This window comes from Podarcis tiliguerta, assembly GCF_965153285.1.
Source record: "Podarcis tiliguerta genome assembly, chromosome: 11".
In the NCBI taxonomy this organism is placed as follows: domain Eukaryota; kingdom Metazoa; phylum Chordata; class Lepidosauria; order Squamata; family Lacertidae; genus Podarcis; species Podarcis tiliguerta.
Genome location: NC_139544.1, coordinates 35,336,109 through 35,359,954, shown reverse-complemented (window position 1 = coordinate 35,359,954; position 23,846 = coordinate 35,336,109). Strand labels below are relative to the sequence as shown.

Genomic DNA, 23,846 nt, shown 5'->3' with positions numbered 1-23,846 from the left:
TCGGCAAAATGTCCAGGTTTTTGACAACAGAACCAGAAAGTGTGTGTTTGAGTATCACAACTTTGAGGATGATTCCCCCCCCAAAAAAAAAAAACTCAACAACAAAGCTCTGGATTTTTACTTCTTGAAATATGGCAACCCTAATTTATTTCATAAAATTTATATACTGATTGGTTGTAAGAAAAGAACTCAAAGCGGTTCAATTTTATTATGAGCATTATTACTACTATTAGGAGCTGATGAAGTATATTCAGCCTACAAAAGTTCGTGCCTGTTACGAAAGGCATGACTATTCTCCTTTTTAATAAATGTAACCTGTTTTCCTTTGAAAACAGTATTTTAAGTAACACTTTTGCCAACTTTGGGATTCCCATCCTCAAGCAAATACTGAATAAAACACTAGGTTAGTAACCAAAGAAACACATTTTGGTTTTCCCCAAGCACTTAAATATATGTTTAAAATCAACTTAAATATATCTTTAAAATCAACTTACTTATCATTAAATACTCAAATGTTCTTAAATATCTGAAAGGAAGTAAAAAAAAAAATACACAAAGACAATCCTAGAACCCCTATTTTTGTTTCAGCGTTATTTGAAATGTCTGTATTAATACCATTCCAAAATGTGTATAGTGAAACCATCTGGACAACAGCTGAACAAATTCACATCTTTATTCATGTCTTCCTGCCATGTGAAATTAACAACTGTTAAGGATTTGGGGAATTTATTAAGATTACACAAGGGACTAATCAAAGTTGTTATTAGAAGTCATAGTCAAAGCAGCTCAAACCTATTTAGACAGCATAATCAGTGGTCTGGGCACTTTTTAGATCTAAAAAGAATGGTGAGATCCCACTTGGGGAAGCTTAACATTTCAAAACTTGGGCTAGCATGAATCAGCAAAGAAAAGGCAAGAATTAAAAGACTGTAAGCTAATATAGTCTCACACACTGAACTTGGTTTAGACTTTAGGTGCTAGATGTCAGAAAGGCAACAGGGGAAAATGCTAGAAGTTTGTAAAAGCTGACATTTTAACAAATGGCTTGAAAATATGTTATAATAAAAAAGTTTTTTCCAAGGGTGAGAGTTCCCAGAACTGATATCAGACCAAAAGAATTACTAGCTAGAGGTACAGTGGTACCTTGGGTTACAGAGGCTTCAGGTTACAGACGCTTCAGGTTACAGACTCTGCTAACCCAGAATAGTACCTTGGGTTAAGAACTTTGCTTCAGGATGAGAACAGAAATCGCACAGTGGCGGTGCAGCGGCAGCGGGAGGCCCCATTAGCTAAAGTAGTACCACAGGTTAAGAATAGTTTCAGGTTAAGAACAGACCTCTGGAACGAATTAAGTTCTTAACCAGAGGTACTACTGTATAGGCAAGTTTCCTAAGTTTCCCTGCCTTCTTCTGACAACAAATCCCCATCTTACCCTACTTGGTTTAGATTTTTTAAAAAGCAGCATTAGGCCTTCAATAACTATTTCCCTTTATTAGATGCTGTTCCAAGATTTCTGTAAAAACTCCATTTAAACTTCCTAGGATTAAGAAGAAGCCTACAAACTGTTTCCAGGTTGGCACTAATGCAATGTTTCATTGACACAACTGGTCACTAATACACCAATGATACCTTGACATGACAACTAAAATTTCCCTTTAGTAGCATATTCCCCACTGCCCAGATATCATTTGTGAGAATACTGTTTACCACTAGATGGCAATAGAATTTTGTTTTTAAGTTTACAAGGAACATGTTCATCTTAATATTACTACACATGCTTTGAGGTTATAATGACTACACCAAGAAACTTTATTTAACATGCTCCTTTCCTCAGTGTATAATATGAGGCGTTATTAACATGGATTGCTGTATTTGATGTTGTGCTAACAAACATTTTAAAACACCTGTACCTGAGCTGAGAATTTTAAGAACACACCCAAAATTGGTATGGGCAAAATCAAACTGCTTAAAAAACAAATAATAACTGTGAAGCCATAGAAATAAGAATTAAATTAAATCTAATTACAAGCCAAGAACATGGAACAAAGAACTATTAGAAGGCATTTGGATTTTAAGGGAAAATATATGTCAGTATACAGTGCACAGGGTATACATGTGAAAGGAAGACTAAAATATCGTATTTACTTGAGTCTAATGTGCCATCGAATGTAATGCACATCCATTTATTTGCAGGATAATTTGGCAAAAAAGGTGCATATTAGATTCTAGTAAATACGGTATGCTTTCAGCAAACAACTCAATTCTGATTATGAAAGGTGTTCTACATTATATATGACGAAGAAGAAGAAGTACTTAAAATCCACAGACAAACAAGCTATCAACAGAAGCCAGAAAAGTTAAATATGACATCTTCTTCTAAAGGTTTTCATTGACCAGCAAGAGGCAGATTTAGAGAAGTGCAGCCAGTTCGCCTGGACTGGTTACTGAGCTGAGAGGGAGCCACAGGGGCCACTGCAACAACGCCAAACAACGGAAGGTGAGAGGTGGAGGGACAAATCTTGGCGTCGCACAAAATGCCGCTGAAATTTTAAAGCCCCAAATCAGACTCTGAGACCAGAGCATTATGGCAGTCAAGATAGGAGCTTCCTGTTAAGTTCCACATTATATGACATTATAATTAAATAGTAGCATCAGATGTTCAAATCTGAATGCAAGTCGCTCTCTTATTCACTGTGGGACAGTAGCATAATGCTACAGGAATTCACATATGAAGCGATGAGCTACTGTTCTAACCCTGCGGAAAGCCATCTAATTAGACTTTAATTTGATTTTGACCTGTCTTTAGGAGGTAATGTAATTATTGTTTGATTTTATACTAATGTTTTCATATCTGATGTTAGCCGCCCTGAGCCCGACTTCAGCCGGGGAGGGCGGGATATAAACAAAAGTTATTATTATTATTAGCAATAATACAATGGGGAATATCCAGTGCTGCGTGTCTGTGAGTGGGATGGACTTCTCACAAGTGGAATGGGCCTGCAATTCACCATATACCCTCCCCATCTGTTCCAGAGGTTGGGGGAGGGGAATGCAGACAACTGCAGTGAGAAGTCCTGTTGTACAAGTGGAAGTCTGCTTGAATAGCATTAAGATATTGCCCAGTATTTCTGCTGTTGGCAAGGAAACCAGATCTGGAAGAAACTGGGGCCTTGCGTATTCATCTCCATGTAAGTGTAACAGCAAATGACGCCTCACATGTGCAACAAGCAACAACAGACAACACTGAAGAGTTTTCACATGATTTCAAAATGCAATCATCTTCCTGAGGAGAAAGTCCATTCATTCAACTGACATTCAGCTACCTACACAACTGCATAAACTGCACGTTAAACAAACTGAACCTAAGCACATGTACCTGGGACTGGGTGCCTTTGATATTTAAACTTCTTTCTTTCAAGTATTAGGGTAGTATCATAAAGCTAAATCACATTTTCTGCTGCACTTGATGGCTCAGATTGCATCCTAAACAAGGCACAGCTAATTAAGCGAGGTAAAAACCCGAAAGGCCATAATACTGCACAACAGAGTTAATATATATATAATATATGGGATATGCACTGCTGAATGCGAAAGGCTCTGTGCAGATGTTTATTATGGCAGTCAAACCATTGATTAAGCCATCTTCAGTACTCCAGCAGATATAAACATCTGAAAGCTTTGCTCTGTTCAGTATTCAGCAGAACATCTGAACAATTGTGACATCATTGGAATGGAACTCAGCAAACCATTCCTTCATAAGCTACTTAACATTAAGAGTCCCATGTGTGACCACTTCAGGAAACAGTTTCAAACTCGAATCTAAACACACTAACAACATCACTTTAGAATAGTATCACCCTCACAGCTTGTATATATATATATAATACTCGTTTGGCATTGTAAAAAGGTTCTTCATTTAAGAAACATTTAAAAATGCTTCTTATTTATTTATTGTGTGGAGCACCATGGCTTACATGAGTAAGCAAGACAATGAACAAAAACTAGAAAACATTTAGAGTTCATCCAAAATTGAATTTCCAGTGCTTTTCAGGAAAATAGGTTCACTATTTACTTTTCTCTTTTAAATCAGGCCATTAAAATAATGTACCCCCAAGCCACCTTTATAATTCTGAAATTGTAAAAAAAATGGGAAGGCTTCCATAATAGCAAGCCAAGAGTGAAAATATGAAGATTAACATTCTGCTTGAAAATGGGACGCTAGAGGCATTACTGGAGAAAATTAGAAAAAGTTACAATTAGGTTTTTGAGTTTCTAAAGGCTGGACACCACTTGCTTTCCAATATTTGTGGCCTGTAAATAATTATTACACAGAGATACTTCCTAACACACGAACATAAGAGCAATGAAGGAGCAGGCCAATGGGCCATCTAGTCAAGCATTCTGTTCTCACAGTGCCCTCCCAGTGGCCTGTGGGAAAGCTGAAAGCAGGACAGGAGTACACTCATCCTTCTTGCAGTTTCCAGCAACTGGTATTCAGAAGCATTACTGCCTCTGACCATGGAGACAGACCATAGCCGTCATGGCTCATAGCCATTAATAGCCTTATAAAAGCAGCAACGTGATTTTCTGTTGAGACACCCTGACTGAGACAACCCTATTCTGCGGAATGTTAACCGCACAGATTAGGTATTATGCCTAAAGACAATATAGCCTCTCAGATCAGGGATGGAGAAGTGGATCTGGTTAGCAGGCTAGAATCTTAACTTCTCCGTCCCCCCATAGGCAGGTAGGTGGGTGGGGCTCCTCACCTGTCACCCGACATGACAGTGATGTCAGGTGACCAATTTGCCTTTGAAATCAAACCACATGGGCAAAGACATAGTGGTTTGGAAGCACAGATAATCAGATGAGCTTGCAGAGGCATAAAGCTTTTTAGCTCTGCTGTGTCTTTACCTTTCCTACACTTGACATCCTATGAGATAGGTGGGAGTGACTTGGCCAAGACAGCCTTGCAGGCCAAATGGGGCAGCTAGTTAGGCCTGTGGGCAGGAGTTTCCCCACGGATGCATTACAGGATCCATTGCTCTGCCATGCATACAAGGAAATCTGCACAGGATGCTGTTGTGCGCAGGTAAGAAAAGGAATGATGCATGCATTGGCAGAACAGACCTACCAATCTATTTCCACATTCAGAAAACACAATGTGATGTAGAACAGTTAAATAAGTTTGTCACCCAGAGCTTGTTACTCAAACATTAATGCTGCAGTGAACATTATTGAAATGACAGTAAACATTAAAACAGGACAATGAAGAATAAGTAGAAAAGACTGCAAACAGTGTCCAAGGTAAAGAGTCTCTCTTATTTTTTTTAAATAGAAAAAGGTTAGAAATAGCTCAGAGTAGTAATCCTTTTATCTTTTCAAATGCTATTTCTATTTTTCTAATTCAAAATTGTTTTTCACACATTCTTTAATGAAAGCGTATTCACAGAAGGTTGTGTACATACATTTCAGAGATTCTTACAAGTTTTACTTCTCTTATGGAATATGCCATCACTTTTCCATGTCTATGTTGCCTTCAAAACCTGTAAAACTCTCAACATTGTAAACCCAGAAAGGTTTCGCTGCAAACTTCTAAAAAGATAGCAAGCATTTTAAAAATGTAGAACTTAAGACAAATTGTTAGCATAAATCTGGCTTACCTTAGTGCATGGATGCAATATATCATTCGAGGTATGTTCTTCCTATCATAGACATCTGTGGTTTCTGGATAGAAGATCTAAATAGAAAAAAGACCCACCCACCCCAAAACATTAAGAGTTATTTCAATAACAACATATTTTACATCCAGCCAGTCCCTGACACAGATGAATGATGAGGAGTAGTGGGAAGCCCTAGCCGGGGAACCCCCATAGGAAATCCCAGATGTTGAAGGCTCAGAGTCCAGGGATTGGTGGTAGGACACTGAGGAGAGGTCAGAGGGGGAAGATTGGGAGGAGGTGCTGAATACTGAAGGGACAACAGGGTTTAGTGAGCAGGAGGAACCTGTGACAGGGAGCTGTTCAGACTCTGAGGCTGAAGCAGAGCAGGGAGGTCAAAAAGCTGCTGAAGAATCCAGGGAATCTCCCTCTCCTGCTGTGACAGGTTCCCCTTCCCCCGGTCTCTAAGAATGCACAGGGTAAACAAGGACAGCAGAACAGAGATGGACAGACACAGTTTGAGACTGCTTGGAAAACATCAGGAAAAGGAGCCTTAGAAGGTGTGGATGGCAGGGATCTTCAGTCCTCGCAACTGCTCTATAGGGGCAAGACCTACTGGGAATTGTTTCTGACTTGTATGCCTTGAATAAAGAGTTAACTTCCTCGACTCTGGTTCTTGCATCTAACTCTAGCTCTGACAAGCCTGAATCTACTAAGGTCCAGGTCAGCATCAATAATAAAAATTCAAAAATAAGTAGTGCAGAAATGGGTCAGGCTCCTTAAGGATTATTTATTTGAAATTATGAAAAAGCAGCCTGAATGAAAAGCACACTGGGTGCTTTGCTATATGACCTACCAGTTCTGATATTCTAAGACTTGTGCAAGACTTGTGTAACATTCATTTCATCACAGGCTCTCAATTTGCCCCCAGATGCAAGGCTAAATTAGCACTACTCTACTGCTGTTTTCTACTGCTGTTCCAAAACCTTGCAGAAACATCAGAAGAAAAAGCACACCTTATATCAGTATGTTTCTTAATGCATCAAACAAAGTATCCTGCGTGGGCCACACAGGGGTGGGGCAGAGATATGAAGCAATAATGCGAACTGTTGACAGTACTGTACATTCAGTTGCCTAAGTCAGGAGCCCCTGAGATCTGAAAAAATACTTTACGGAGTCCCAAAAATGTGTGTGTGAGGGGGGGGAGAGACAATGGATTTGAAAGGAAGTGGAGAATCTTTGTAGATGTGCTATAAACACAAATTATGAAATCACAAGTCCTCAGAGCTTGCTTGCTAAGCTTGTGTTGATAAACTTGAACTGTGAAGTGCTGTTAATTCCCTCTTTAGAGACTCTGGCTTTTGTTCCCATCCCTAATGCCAGGTCTCCTAAGCTCATATGAGCTGTTTGACCCAACAGCACCTACTGAAGCCAGCTGGAATGTAAGCGAGCCTGTTCATGTTCTGCATGATACCAGCTGCCTTGGCAAAAGAGGGGGAGCACAAGAATTCCACCTCCTTCACTTAGATGTCCCACCCCCCCTCCCAGTTTTTCTACAAGTTAATAATTCCCAAAGTGCCAACTTTAGTTTCACTCTACTTTAATTGATATGCTCCTGGAATATGTCTTTATTTTAGCAAACACCTTAAAATTTGGGCATAACATACAGTCAAGGTTCAAATGCTTACTTTAGGCAGGCCGATGGACTCCATTGCCCTTAACCATTGCACAGTATTATCTGTGTGTCGGAAATGAAGACCTGATTTCTAATGAGAAGAGAAAGAGAAGAGAAAGGATTAATCTGTTATTTCTATTACTCTAGTCCAAGTCTTCCCTGAAATTTGAAACACTGTCAAAATCAGTGAAAAGTCAATCTATAGACAGTTGTTATAGGACAGCGTGAGCTACAAATTTTTAATCTACTTACTCTAGAGTAATGCTGTTGAACACGAAGTCAAGAGCATTGTTCAAAATTGTTTGAGGGTTGTAGCATTAATCAAAACAGAATTTCTGACTCTGTATTATTTGTTGAAAGAGCAGTATAGAATGGAAAGCTTATTTCTGGCTGGCATGCCCCTATTTTTCTCTTTTTCAATATTTGTACACAAGGTAAAAGCCTAACATTCTACAAATATATTTAATAGTTCAGAATGCTGGGTTGTTTCTGGGGAAATGAAGATGGCAGCTGCTCACCCCCTCCACGTGGTAAGCTCACCCCCTCTACATCGGGGGTGGGGGGAGGAACCAGAGTGTTGGTGGAGGACACCTTCCTTAGGGCCCCCTCAGATCTGATGCTGTTCTGAGGGATCATGCTGTTATACAGTGGTACCTCGGGTTACAAACGCTTCAGGTTACAAACGCTTCAGGTTATAGACTCCGCTAACCTGGAAGTAGTACCTCGGGTTAAGAACTTTACTTCAGGATGAGAACAGAAATCGTGTGGCAGCAGCGCGGTGGCAGTGGGAGGCCCCATTAGCTAAAGTGGTACCTCAGGTTAAGAACAGTTTCAGGTTAAGAACGGACCTCCGGAGCGAATTAAGTTCTTAACCAGAGGTACCACTGTACTATAATTCTAAGGAAACAGTGACAGACAAAGCAACTGCTGAATTACTACAAGAAGTAAGCATATTGTAAGTATGCCCTTTACCTTATAACGTGCTTGTTCCACATCATAGATCTTCTTGTCAGAAACCAGCTTAGGTGCAAAAAACTTTGCCAATTTGGCAAGGTAAACACCATTCCTTAATCCTTCTTCCAGTTCAGTAGTCGGTGGCAGCTCTTCATTAAGACAGACTTCCATCCATCTGCAAATGTGCAATATTAAACATTTCAGTTTTAACCAGCTTCTTTAATATGGTAAATATGTTATATTCACGATGCAACTCAACACAACACTAAACCACAAGTATCGTAACCCAATGTTTAGCCAAGATGCAACCAACTGAGGGTGAGTTTTATTTATTTTATTTTAATCCTTTGTAAGCAGCATCTTTTTAGTTACAGTTCATTCCTTAGAAGGAGGAAATAAATGTTTATCATATCAGCATCTCATGTATACCAAGTAAACTTATTCTATTAAAAAAAACACCCCACTAGCGTAGCCATGTAGGTCTATAAGAAAAAAACTCCAAATTCCACAGCTGGTCAATAAGGAACCATCCAAAAAGTTGCAACATTTGGCAAATTTTCAAGTTCTTCTGAACTCCTGCAAAGCAGAGTATGGTGGAGCAGGAAAACATTTAAACTTACTCCTGGACACTGCATAGTACATGAAAATTGTTTCATGGAGGCACATACTCTCCAGAAAACTCCTCAGGAAGCTACAAAACAATTAATCATCTTAGACAATTTCCGCCAGAAACAGCGCTGGATGAGATGTATCAACACCTACAAATATAAAAGTCTATTATGCTAGCACAAAAGCTATTGCAATGGTTACTCTTTGCCAGTTCAGCCCACAATGTTTATGCTTAATGAATGGATATATTCCAGAGTGTTTAAGTCATAACATTTCATTAATATGGAAAAATACACACACAATAGACATGACAATTTATCTTGCAGAAGAGGAACACGGAGGGATTAAATATGTCCCGACACCTGTGAAAATGAAATTTTCTTTCTGCAGAACAGTTTTACTTTTTTTATACACAGCTGTAAAGAAGGCAGATGGAGCAGGACTTTGTGTGCTGCAAACCTAATCATAGCCATTCAAACATGACTGTCACCAGCTCTTAGAATTAGATCTACTATAAATATCAGCAAAACAGCTCTTCATTTATGACATCATACCCATAATTTGGCAGAACTTATAATGGAGGATGCTGGTTGATCACCCTTCCAATAAACACTCTAAACACCGTATCTTTTAATTATTCTGACACTTCAGCGTCTCTTAATTCAACATTTAGCCTAGTGCCACACACTAGAGCATTAGGAAGGACTGAGAAGGGGGGTGGGGTGGAGTCAGACCATTTTGGAAGATAGAATTGTTTTCACTGCTTGCCTGCAAAAAAAGAGATGGGTTCCTCTATCAGAACAAATGGTTGCTTTAGAAACATCAGTTTTACCTATAAGGTTCACACTGCTGTAGGGTGGACTGCAGGTGATGCAAAACTGTCCAGCACTTCTGTTTCACATTTACTGCATGGCTCAAGTATATTAAATGATTCTAGTCCCTATCAAAAGCCAAACACACATTTAGGCCAAATAAAATGGGGTTATGTGCACACACGCAAACAAGGACAAAATGAAACTGAACACTACTTTTTCAATTTTAGTAGGGGAAACTAGTGCCTGTCACTCCACCACCACATTCTAGACTAGTACCTTAGCTGGCATCAAGCTACTTAGCCCTCTTCAGTAATAGTAAAGAAGTAATGATAAACAGATGCAAAATTTAAAAATGACAAGTCTAGCAAACCACTGTAAAATTGAGGTTACCTGAAAGTCTGTCCCCAATGCTTGAACCCTTCCCATGTTAAAGATGGGAGCTTCTCATACAACCTTGTTAAGGGGTTGTGCAAATTTATTCACTAGTTTTTATTAGGTTCAATTGGTTGCAGCACTCTCGACAAGAGCTAAATGCAGTTATTAAAGTAAAGATGTGCATCAGTTGTATTCAGAAAGCATCTACTATCATGTGAATAGATTGCTCTAATAGTCAGCATTGTCAGAATTTTTTCAGCGGGCACTATGGCTCATTTGTTTAAAATGGATGCATTGCACATTTATTACCAAGTGATAGAAATACACTCTTGTCAGTTGCCTGGTTCTATATTTTTCCTCTAAGTCAAGTTACAAATGCCAACATTTCTACAACTACTGCATCTGCAACATGAGCATATACATAATATCTGCAGAATGCTAAACAGATCCCTTATCTCTATTTGTCTGTAATAGCTTTGCAGCTAATCCCATTACAAAAGTAGGTTCAGATGACAAGTGTTGTTTTCCTGTACTTCACATGACCTGTTTCCAAGTGGCTGCTTGATCAACTTTGGAGTCCTCAAATTCCTAATAAGCATTATCTTCATGTACACAGAGACCACAATCTACCTTAAATATGTATAATAAATAAATTCATTTAGATGAAGTTGGGAGCCCCAGATCCTACTTGAAAACAATCAAGTAAGCCATTATTCCCAGCAAAATGTTTGCACAGACACCTTTACTTTAGAGAACATGAGACATATTTGTAGCTGTGATAACTGATATATGAGATTTTAATATTCTTGAGACATTATTTTCAACATGTTAGAGCATAAATTTATTTTTCCAGAGTCGCAGCCACATTTGTTGGTTTTGCTGCAACTGACTAAAAATCCTGTGGTAACCTAAAGATTAATAAATTGATTATGGCGTAACCTTTCATGGAATACTGTACTACATGGGGCCTTAAAGGTAAAGGTAAAGGGACCCCTGACCATTAGGTCTAGTCGTGGCCAACTCTGGGGTTGCAGCGCTCATCTCACTTTATTGGCCGAGGGAGCCAGCGTACAGCTTCCAGGTCATGTGGCCAGCATGACTAAGCCGCTTCTGGCGAACCAGAGCAGCGCATGGAAATGCCATTTACCTTCCCACCAGAGCGGTACCTATTTATCTACTTATACTTTGACGGGCTTTCAAACTGCTTGGTTGGCAGGAGCAGGGACTGAGCAACGGGAGCTCACCCCATCGCATGGGGTTTGAACCACCGAACTTCTGATCGGCAAGTCCTAGGCTCTGTGGTTTAACCCACAGCGCCATCCGTGTCCCACATGGGGCTTTATGCCATAATAAATTTGTTAGTCTTTAAAGTACCGAATGACTCTTTGTTATAATTATCTTAATCATGAATTGGGAGGTATAAGACCACATTTCACACCCTTGTCCCAAACTAAACTCTGCATCCATCAAGGCTGTACACACCTTTTCAGAAGGAAAGCTAATGTGATTAAGCATTTAACTGAAGCTTGCAAGTTATTCAGGGTCACTTCACCCACAATACTCTGTGCTTCAGATCCTAAAGGGGAAGTAAGAGAAGTCCTATTAAAAATGTCAGCCCCAAATTCTCTGGCTCATTCAAATTCTCCAGTGACCACACCAATGCAAAACAAGAAAGTTAGTCTGAGTGCCAAAGGAAATGCAACAGTCATGAAGCAGGAAATCTGAAACCACCGATATCTAGCTAAACCCCAAAACAAGAAATCGGCTTTGGAAGAGATTTAGCAGTTAGCCACATGAGAATCCAAGATGAACCAATTATCTCTAGAGCTGTCTAAAGCCTCAAAGTAGAAGGTGGCGCTCTGGAACCAGGAAGCCAAAATTAATCCCCAAGAGCAATTACAATTGGCATAAATTGCAGTATAAACTGCCAATTACAACCTAATTTATTGCAGGGAGCAGACAGGAGGGGGGAAATAGTGAGATAAAAATTATGAAATGTTTGCCCATTTCAATTTTCTGTTAGGAAGAAGTGTTTGCAGGGGAAACATTATTCCACACTCCCCCCCCCCCAAAAAAAAACCTGTCTGCTGCCATTGTTTTGTAGAGTGATTTCAAGTCAGATATGGGATTTTCCAGAAAGCAATTTAGCTGGATTTGACTATACCAGGCATAGGCAAACTCGGCCCTCCAGATATTTTGGGACTACAACTCCCATCATCCCTAGCTAACAGGACCAGTGGTCAGGGATGATGGGAGTTGTAGTCCCAAAACATCTGGAGGGCCGAGTTTGCCTATGCCTGGGCTATATTTAGGGCAAATGAAGCCTAATCAGAGTGAGGGCAATGTATTTTGAATTGGCACACACTTTAATGCTATTCCACATATGCAAATTGTATTCAAGATAACCAACATACTCCCTTTCAGCTCAGTCTTAATAATCAGAGATCACTTTTACACCCTTTCTTCCAATATTGGTCCCCAGGAGCAGGGGCTCACTGCACAACTGTCAAGAAAATCCGCACCCCCTTCTGCAGCTCCAAGGCTGCAATTAGTCAGGCACGCCAAATAGTATCTGCGTGTTCGCAACTTCGAGCAAAAATGCGGAAACCTAGCCCTGAATACCACTGAAGTGCAACCACATCGTTCTCATAATGTGAATATTATGATCCTGTCATATAGTTCACACAATCCAATTTACAGTGCAATCAGAACCATGTCTGCTCACAAGTACGTACTATTGAATTCAATGGGGCCAACTCTCAGATAAGTGGGGTTAGGATTGCAGCCTTAGGCTTTAGTTTAGTAACCAAACTAACTAAAATTGGAGCCAGATTATCTAAAAATTTGTCACCTCTCACACGATTGAACCTAGTCACTCAGGTCCTCAATGGAGGGCAAGTTCTATGTTCCAGCACCATAAGTGGCATGGCAGGTGGGCATATAAGAGGTTCTTATCTGTGGTGGTGCCACAAAGGTTATTAAATCCCCCCTTAACTGGTATTCAAATGCAAACTGGAAAACATTGACATTTCTGCCTAGAATACTCTTTCCTTGCTAGGCTCTGCCTCCTGCTGTTTCATCTGCTGTTCTGCATTTGTTCTTTAATTTATTGACATGTTCTTAATTAACTAAATATTAGCTGTTGTGGTGGAGGGCAGGTCTCTCATATGAAAGAAAGGCAGGGTATGGATATTTTAAACTTAAATACTGCTTTCTTCAATTGTACTTTGCAAATAGAGTTCTGCCTGGGACACAATTTCACCATTTCAGGCAAGTCCAATTGTCTGTTTTAGCAGATGCTTTGTTTATGAACATGCATTGTGGGAGGAAATATATCCAAGCAAAAATATCCACAGAATGTGTTTAGTTTTAGAAAACAAAATAAAAATGATTAAATCATCACCCCTGGAATATGTTTATTAAAAAACACACACCAATGCCTTTATATACAATCTTTGGAATTATTTATTAACAACCAGCAATTAAACATCTAGATACATTAAGAGAACTTTCACCAAGAGAGGAACTGGACTGCTGCCAAACTCTAAGGTAAAGTTCAGACCAGCTCTTCCAAAACAGGATGCTGAACTCTGTAAGGAAGCATATGGAGGCATGTTGGAGAAATTGCTGCCACCATTATTCTCCTAGACAGAAAGTTTACTGAAACTATATAAGCAGACAGTTGTAGCTTTAGAGAGGGAAGGCTCAAAACCTGCTGAAGGGACCCCAGCTACAAAGAATGGGGGTGGGGTTTTGCAAAGTGGAGCAACAAGTATTCCATAAGGAGAGTGGAATGTAGCATAACTGATAACTGTTCACACAGAGTGGACTGTTGGTGCTCTCCACATTAGTTCACTAGGGAATTTTCATTCAGAAAATAATTCATGCAGAAAGTGCTCCACCTGTACCCTAAAGTGTGATATTGAACGGCAAGCCCTGCATCTGAATGCCCATTTACAACTGTTCTAAATAGCCTATGGAGCAGCCAAAACCAGATATTCATATGCATATCCAATATTTCGCAGACACAGGATATTTGCCAAACCTAATCAAATGAGCCTTCACCTAGCATATTTAACCCCTCTGCCTGTTAAAAACGTGTTCTGTGAGCTATCAACACAATTATTTCAAGCCAGAAATGTTACTCACGAGTTTTAGCAAATCACTTGCGTTGTTCAAATATTTACCTTACTCCAAAAGGTTAAAAATGACTGTACACTTTTGAAGCAGCACAATTGCCTATTTCTTCTTTGTCATGCAGCCAAATCCAGCATCTCTTACTAAAAGACTTTCATGAGCAGGATGTAACAGACAATCAAAATGGGTTGCTTCCTTATTCTGTAACAGCTCTGTTTAGATCATGCTCTTTAGGTTCTCACTGAGAAGTAAGAAAGTACTTTATTCTCAGATTAAATACTAAGAACTCAAGAATCACCAAAGTATTTTACATTTACTTTAAATCAAGTTTAAATAGAGAAGCAATGAAGAAATATTAACATTTGCAGTTGTAGGCTGTGCTTAGCAAGTTAACCATGGTCACTTTACTATTGCTCCAATCCCCAAATCCAAAACTACTAGTCTGAAGAATCACTTTAGAAAATCAACATTATACACCCTTATTTTGACCTATAATACTCTAGCAGGGGGCTCTTCTCCCAAATATTATTATTTTTAATCTTTTCACAAAGCTGTCTTATACCATGTTGGGCATAGGAGAACAGAAGGATGATGAGATGCCTTTTCTAATGTTCTGCCAGGCATTTTCCGAACATCTTCCTATTTTTTTTTTCATCCTTTCCAGGCCGCTTCCCCTGATCTATCCCTGAGAGCATGCTGCTCTTTACCTCTGCTGGCACTAGAGCTCCCCTTTGACATCAGTAAGGCAAGAGCTATGGAGATTGTTGTGTCCGCAGGCAGGGGCTTTAAGGGGTAAAATCTTCTTCTTGAAGGTAAAGGTAAAGGGACCCCTGACCATCAGGTCCAGTCATGACCGACTCTGGGGTTGCGGTGCTCATCTCGCTTTATTGACCGAGGGAGCCGGCGTACAGCTTCCGGGTCATGTGGCCACCATGACTAAGCCGCTTCTGGCAAACCAGAGCAGCGCACGGAAACACAGTTTACCTTCCCGCCGGAGCAGTACCTATTTATCTACTTGCACTTTGGCGTGCTTTTGAACTGCTAGGTTGGCAGGAGCAGGGACTGAGCAACGGGAGCTCACCCCGTCGCGGGGATTCAACCCGCCAACCTTCTGACTGGCAAGTCCTAGGCTCTGTGCTACCCGCATCCTATTCTTGAAGAGAATGGCATGCTCTCCCTAGTCCCACAGCAACAAAGCCTTACAAGTTAAAATAATTTTAAAGAACAATCAAATTTTCACACTACTGCAGATTACAAACAACATTTAATACACAACTTCACAAATCTTTTCTCCTTTCCATGTAACACAATAACAAACTTCACTGAAATCAGTGTTAGAAACTAGGATAGAAAAATTAGGAGCCGGGTGGCTTCTGGGACCTCGGTTGTGGACGCCAAAACAGAATGCCTAGTCACCATTTGGGGGGGGGGTCGCTAACACTTTCTATTTATTATTTTGATAAGCATGAACTAATTCGCAATTCACATAAGTGATATATTGTTAATATCACATTTTTAGCTGAAATTGTCAATGCATGTTTAATTTGGTGTTTACAATAAAAAACATTGGTACCATACTTCAGTTTTCAAAACACTCTGCTCTTTATTGTTAAGCTCCTTAACATATTGTGTATCCTTAACATATACTTTGAGGCTTCAAAGCACATACATTTCAGTAATCCTTGAGTGTCATCCAGGAGCAAAAAAATTGTATCCAGACTTTTTGAGGTGCTTGCAAATGGAGAATCTTTAAGCACAAAATGCGTCTGGCACCCTGCTAATTTTGAACCCTGGCTGAAATATCAAGTTTTTTGAAATAACGAAGTTAATAATAATAATAATAATAATAATAATAATAATAATTTATTTATACTCCACCCATCTGGCTGGGTTTCCCCAGCCACTCTGGGTGGCTTCCGACCAAGTATTAAAAATCCAATAAAACATCAAACATTAAAAACTTCCCTAAACAGATGTCTTCTAAAAGTCAGACAGTTGTTTATTTCCTTGACATCTGATGAGAGGGTGTTCCACAGGGCGGGCGCCACCACTGAGAAGGCCCTCTGCCTGGTTCCCTGTAACCCCACTTTTTTGCAGTGAGCCAGAAGGCCATATACTGCAGAGAGGGCACATTCTGAAATGCACTCTTCTTTAAGAGTCAAGGAGAGACCTATGATGACCAATTATTTCACACATAGAAAGTGATACCCATCTACTTATTTCAGGGGATCTCAGACAATGCCCTGGTTTGCACATAACACTAAGCTCAACCATAGCCTAGTACGTGAGTTCCAGAGTGAAGATCGTGGCTACAGTACTCCCCTCCTGGAATACTAAGCCAATCCATGACTTGGTCTGCATAATGTGGAAACAGAAGAACTGGGAGAGCAGTGCTACAGTTGTAGCCTTCTCTCTGGGAACCAGTGTATTAGGTACAAACCAGGACCACGTACAAGCACATGTCACATTGAACAAAGTAGCATTTATTTTTTGAAAGCCTATTGTTATATGCTCCTCACTTCCAGGGCAGCCTTCCCCAAGCTCGTGTCCAGATGTTTTGGGCTACAACTCCCATCAGCCCCATCCAGTCCATCAGCCCCATGCAGTATGTTGGCAAAGGCTGTTCTAAAAAGGTAGTGCTGCAGGACTGAGTTTTCTTTGGATGGTAGTGCACACTGAAGACTCATGTTTGCACTATGTGACCTATTTACAAATACAGAAGCATAGTCCGGTGGAAACAAAAGACATTCTTATAGCAGTTAGCACAACCTCTGATTGCGAATCAAAATCCCTGACAGTCACAGTGGCAGCTGCTGCTTGTTTGCTCCAAGTTTCAGCTAACACCTGTTTCAACTGTTTACTTTCTGCCTTAGTAAGTCCAAATTGAAAGTTGGAACATCAGGAGCTGCTTTAGACAAGTGGCCTGGTTTGCATGCCCCGGTAAGCCAACCAAGGACTGTACAAACTTTCTGGCTTCCCAAGAGAAGCTCACAGTTGCTTTGCCCCTCCTCAGTCCTTTTAGCAGGTCTCTCCTCTTGAATCATAGTCTCCAGATCATAGTTAAGGAGGAGAGACCTTAACTGAGAACCTCAGTCCAGACAACATGATAATCCAATCCTTGGCATAGGTGCTGAGGTGAAATAATCACAGAGGTGCAAGGCCTGTGCAAGATCCTCTCCAGGGCCTAGAGTGTTTGCTTAGTCTCAGCAAGCCATAGTTCTGTGAAACTGGCCAGTATATCCTGCTCATGTTGTTTATACTGACTGGCTGCAGCTGCCCAGGGTTCCAGACAGGATTCTTCCCCTTAAACATAAGAAGGGCCTTCTGGATCAAGCCTATCTAGTCCAGGACCCTGTTCTCATAGAGGCCCACCCAGATGCCTGTGGGAAATCTATAAGCAGGACCCAAGCATAACAGCGCTCCCCCCCTCCCCTCCAGCAACTGCTATACTGTACTGCCTCTGACTGTGGTATACTGCTGCCATGTTCCATCTCATGATCAGCCAGGCTACAAGGTACCCAACTTTGACTCCTATTTATTGGAGCTGGAGGAACTGACATTGTTATGTACTGAAGTTCTCACCCTGGGCCAGCAGGGGGATACTGTAGATAGTTATGCAAATGAAGGATCGAAAGTGACGTTCAGTGATTGGATAGTTTTAGAAAGTTGTTACAGTAACAAGGTACTGGAGCTCTATATAAGCAGGCTGACTGAGCCCTTCAGTTCAGTTCTGTTCCAGCTTACAATTAAAGAGCTGCTTTGGAGAAATCGCTGTGTCGTCTGCTATGTCTACCCACAACTTAACAGACATATTTTTAAATCTTATTTTATTTATTAAATTTGTACACCGCCCCTTATCTGAAGATCACAGTGTGGTTCACAACATAAAATACAAAACAAGAACACAAAATACATAATCAAAAATCAGAAACAAATCAATAACCTCTCACTCTGCAATCTTGACATCTGTTGGGACAAAAGAATAGTCTGCTTTGAGGTTTGGCTCTACAACCAAGAGGTATATAAATCTTATGAAATAAATAAAGAACAGTCTACAACCTTTTATGAGCAAAACATGTGCTCTGTTACTGAGCAAAAAGACTTCCTTTCGGCTTCCCAAGTACCGGTAAGTTAAAGAGTATTGCCTTCTGAAAGCTGGAGTCACACCCCAGGATATCACAAAACTATAACCCAACCCTGACCCCTAATCAGGCAAAACTTTAGGAAAAACTAATGATAGACCCATTCATGGTAATCAAAAGAATCCAAACTCATGACACAACAGCAAAATAAGCCTGTAGCTCCTTGGTATTTTAATTCTAAAGCCATTTACTTATTTTAGTTTAGTCTAAACTTAACTGGATGTTTGCCCTAAATTTGATGGGGAATGTGAATTGCCAGTTTATCCAAGCTACAATTAATCCAAGATGTAAGAGACAAATGCAGACCACACCTATTCTCCAATGTCTATTTCTCAAGGAAAAAATGCACACTCTCCAATGGGATAGTCAGAGCCAGCTTTCACTTTAGTTCCTCTGTGACCCAGTAAATGCATGTCTGAGGCTCCCATTTCATAGTCAGAAGTGCTTTTGTTTTGTTTTCATCCATGTTTCTAAGTTTTTGCTGTAGTTTGATATGCATGAACTTGTCTATCTCGAGCAAGGCAGATGTTGGTGTTTAATGGCATTTCAGTCTGCTAAGCTTTTATTCTCCATTCACATATCTTCAACAAGCTTCAGCCTATTTCTTTCAGCACTATCAAAAAGGAGAGAAACCATGACTTATTTGCACAAATGACAACTTTACACAGGTATGCTCTCTCAAGGGAACAATAGGGCTGAAATTATCCATTTCTAGGTCTGCCCCCCCCCCCCGCCGCCCAAATGCAACTGTGGCACAGCAGTGCTTTCACACAGTTTAAGGTGGCAAGCCAGCAGCAACAGTTAGTTCCTGGAGAAGATGGACCTGGCTGAGGTCACACATGCCTTGGTTACATCATGGTTGGCCTATTAAAGATTGATTTCCTGGGGCTGCCTTTGAAAAATGTTTGGAAATTTCAGTTAGAGCAACGTAAGTCGTAAGTTTCAACCTTTTTTTATAGCAACATTTAAAAAACATCACCAGCTTCACTGTCTTCAGGCTCAACTCAAAGTGCTGATTATTAAAGTCCTAAATGGTTTAGCACAAGCTCTGTATGCAGAAGGTCCCAAATTCAATTCACAGCACCTCCCAAGTAGAGCTGAGAAAGACACAAGCCCCAAAATCCAGACTGCCACTGCTTGTCAGTGCAGGAAAATGCTGAGCTAGATAAACCAATGGTCTGACTCTGTATAAGGCAGATTCCTATGGTTACGAAGGTTGTGCACCACCCCAATTGCTTGCTACTCCTTCCCAGAAAAACCCTTGCCAAGCAACTCCTCCCCTCAACCCCTTTAATAGGTGAAAAATTCCTGTGTGACACCATGCCCACGTTGCCCTGGCAACCTACTGTAGGGTATTTTGCCTTGTAGAAGGCTTAATAGCAGGGCCATCATCTCCCCCTGTCCCTCTGTTTGGCAGAAAAACAAGCTCAGCCTGTCAGCTCTGATTAAATCACAGCAACCAAGAATCCAGAGGGGGAAACCTGGCACCCAGGGATCTGGGGGATCCCTGTCCCCCCCACAAACTCATAACACTCTATTCCTCAGATATGGGGGTTGTGAGGGAGTATGATACTTTCTGGGCAGTATCTTCCCATGTGAATCTACCCATTCACTTAAATTGTCAGAAAAATATTGGCTTCATGCCTCATCACCATAGAGGTATGGCTGGTGGCAGTGGAGGCTGGTCTTCTGGGGCGAATGGGAGACTGCCCCACCAATCTCAGTCTGCCCTCTGCCAGACCTTTACCTGCCTGCATTCTTACAACCATTCTTCCCGTCATTCACTCTGGATCCACCAACTGTTGAGTTTCCCTCTCTTCTGCCCTAACCATGCCAACTGGCACCAGCCACCACTGGCTGGTGGGAACATGGAAGACATACTGTCATAGTGCCCAGGCTTTGGAACATCTCTGTCCTGGAGATTTTCTGGTCCCATCCTTTACATCTAAATGCATTAAGGATGACTGAAAAAGTATTAGTTCCAGCAGGCTTGTGAGTTGTATTCATTTTTTAAAAAGGTTTTTTTAATGTTTTGTTTAGCTGTTTTAATATTAGACTTTTCCCCCTAAAAAAAGAATTGTGATATTAGCTGCCTTAGATGTTTTCTCCTCCCTCCCCACCCCCAAAAGAAGATATAGAAAAGCAGGACATTTTAAAATACATAAATAAATATCCTCAATTTTGCTGTGAGCTTTTAAATATCACAGTGGTGCAAGCTACATAGTGTTCTGGCAACCAGCGATGGCCGTCATTTCCCAAAACCAAGGAGAAAATCACGCTGAGGAATGTGTGATTCAAATATTTTTATTGTTCCAAGAGAAAGTGTGCCATTTTAGCTCAAGTTTTATGCTCTCTGTACAGAAGACCACAAGTTACAAAGGTGCTAATGGTTCAGTCACAGAAAGACCATCCCTGTCCACAGCAAGCTAAAAGCCTAATGGTTCAGAATATTTGGGATGGGGGAAGAGAGAACAGGTACAGAGGCTGTTTCAGCCAGATGCTGCTTGATTTACCACCCATCCTGTAAAAGCAGAGATGGGGAAGCTGTGGTCCTCCAGATGTTACTGGACTACAACTCCCATCATCCTTAGCCACTGGCCATACTGGCTGGAAATGAAGGTAGCTGGAGTCCAACAACATTCGGAGGACCACAGGTTTCCTACTCCTTCCCATTCTCCCTATGCTGAACCAAGAGATAATGTGTAAGAGCTGGATGAGTGTAAGGAGACAATGATGTGGGAGCAACAAGCTGAAGTTGAATCCCAGTAAGACAGAGGTCCTATGGATGGGTGGTTGCCAGGTCCGAGAATTAGGTAGACAGCCTTTTTTGGATGGGGTGGCATTCTCCCTGAAAAGGTTATGGAGTCATGGAGTCCTCCTAGATTCAAAGCTGTCACTCAAGGTCTCAATGATAAGATCTCAGTGGCAAGTGGTCTCAGTTGCGAGGAGTGACCAAAGCCAGCTATGGCTATTTCGGGACAGGGATAATAACTAGCTACAGTGAGCCAGGCTCCCATAACCTCCTGGATCTGCCAACTGTGATGCACTCTACATGGGGCTTCTCTTGAAGGTTGTCTGATGCAGCATGCTGCAACTCAGCTGTTATCTGGGGAAGCAAGGTTGGACCCTGAGAGCACTGAAGTGGCCTCTGGTGAGCTACTAGGCTTAACTCAAGGTGTTAGTATTAACAAGCAAAATTCTGAACTGTTCAGGATCCAAGTATTTAAAGGAGCTTCTCCATATACCAGCCTGCGTTCTGAGATCAGCCAGCCCACGTTTTGAGATCAGAATGGGAGATTCTTCATGGGGCTGCTAAATATGGCACCACTTCCTCAATGGTAGCAACTCAGTTGTGGAACGCCTTTCCTATGGCGATTCAGTTATCCGTCTACTATGTTCAGGTGACAACTGAAAACTTTGGCATACAGTCAAGGAAATCTGTTAATATTCTATCCAATGCTGTATTTTTACAATCACAGTCTTGCAAAGTTATGTTGCATAAAAGTTGTATTTCAAATCCATTCTATTTCAACATTTATCACCATCATTAATTTATCATAAACACCAGCATTACCATAATCTATTACAACTCTGCCACAATTTCTAGTTCTGCCATTATTTACTGCAACAAGTAAAAATCTCCAAGTTCTGTATAGACAACAACAGCAACAAACCTCACAATCAGGTTAAGCGATAAGCGTTAATGCAGCATAGCATGTTTTCATGTGGTAAGTTTGTCCCATGGCAGGAACAAAGTCTGCATAATAATCTTCCTCCAACAGCTACTGAGAAGTTAGGTGACATGAAAACACCCCCTTGCCTGAAAGACTCTGTGCTTCACAGAAAAGCAAATCACTGCAGAAAGAAGAGCATTACCCACTTCTTGATAAAACCAAGCCGGCTTCTGATCTGTTAGCATAAGTACTACCCAGCTTCGCACTGAAGGCATGTCATCACCACCAATGCTCCAATGTGTTATCAAAGCAGTAGAACCAGTTCTTCTTCAATATTCCCCATGCCTGCCCATATACCGTGTAATTCTTTCCAAATTAAGCTTTGGCAATTTCATCACAAATAAATCCAAGTTCTGAACACAACTAGTTTATTTAAGAGATGTTGCATATTAAGGATTTTCGATGATTTCATATGTTATGTTGCTTACATGCCACTATATCTTTCTGTCATTTGGCAGAAACAAGGCAAAAGTGCTCTCCTCTGGCCTTTCAATTTCAGGACACTGCACAGCATGTTAAAGTGCTTTGGCCTCCTGCCACACAACATCTGGACTCCTTCCAAAGAGAAAGTCTCCCAAGCACACATGGTATCAGGTTAGAATTAATCTGTCCTAAAATGCAGGGGCCAGATTCCCCAAACCAATTGAATTTCACTGAAAGCAGGACTGGAAAGGAACAAAGCAGGCTTTAAAGCTCCTTTCCAACTTGACAACTGTCCAGTCCACCTCAGACTTAATTCAGAACAGCCAAAAGGGCACTTGCAATCTGGAGGGCTAAGCACTGCTGGGAAATAATCACACCAGAGCACAGCCACAACAACAGAAGCAGCAACTGCTCCTGGGTTTGGAGATTTACAGCTCTCAGGTATGCATTTTACAAGAAGGGAGATTCTTCTATGCCCAGATTCATTGCACTATTGGCAGCTCTCATGCAGGGGAATTAACTTACATTAACTACACTGCTCTTCTCCGATGTGCTTATAGACTATTCCTTCTGACAGGACAGTGGCAGCCTTTTGCTAAAGACAGCATTTTAAAAAAACTACTACTTAAGACTGAACACCTCTCAGGGTAAAGAAAACTATTTTCATACCAGTCTGCCTTGTGTAAAAAAAAAAAATACCATGCACATCAAAGATGTGAGATTTGCATGTGCTATGAAGCATGAGGAAAAATCAAGCTTTTCTTTTTAATTCACACTAGTAGCAGCAGCAGATTGTTATTTACACTCCTATTTCCTTTTAGCCTCAGTGAGACTTGCATGTGGTTCCCAGACAGTCTTTCATCAAAGCAGCGTTCAGTGCCAGATTTGCTTAGCTTCAGCAACAGAACAGTACCACATGTCTTCAGACCATTCCTTGACCTAAAGCATAGCTAACAATTGTCCTCTGATTTGTGCATGTGGGGCAATAGCTATATCCTACTCTGGGGACGCCACGAATTAATACAAGATTTACTCATCCAAAAGAGCATAGCCTCAGAACAAGAAAGGTTCACATATTAAATTCAATTTTAAAACACATTTCACAAGCCAAATAAAAGGCTTATTTTGGGTTGAGAATAAGTTACGGTACAGTGATCAAAGCAGAATAGTTCAAAGGTGAGTGATCTGTTTTAGTACTTCACCTTCTTCAAGCAGTAAGCATATGTAAAAATTACAGAACTATTTACCTACATGGAATTACTGCTAGGAACATTCTTAACTGCTGCTACACATGTCATATATTGTCTTCACTACTATAGCAG

General features: G+C 40.8%; 1 protein-coding gene across 4 annotated transcripts in view; it reads right to left on the bottom strand.

Annotated features, from left to right (window-relative positions):
- The window catches only part of IQGAP2 (IQ motif containing GTPase activating protein 2), a 120,725-nt gene that overhangs the window by 46,851 nt on the left and 50,028 nt on the right, over positions 1 to 23,846 (bottom strand). For 2 of the 4 annotated variants that reach the window (XM_083403627.1, XM_083403626.1), the window contains exons 3-5: positions 8,308 to 8,464; positions 7,349 to 7,426; positions 5,664 to 5,740 (exon numbers count right to left, since the gene is read on the bottom strand). In XM_083403627.1, the coding sequence (XP_083259753.1) occupies positions 5,664 to 5,740; positions 7,349 to 7,426; positions 8,308 to 8,464 (312 nt within the window). Of the gene's footprint in view, positions 1 to 3,376; positions 3,714 to 5,663; positions 5,741 to 7,348; positions 7,427 to 8,307; positions 8,465 to 23,846 lie in introns of those variants that run through there. The other 2 variants (XM_083403629.1, XM_083403628.1) reach the window with 2 other exon arrangements.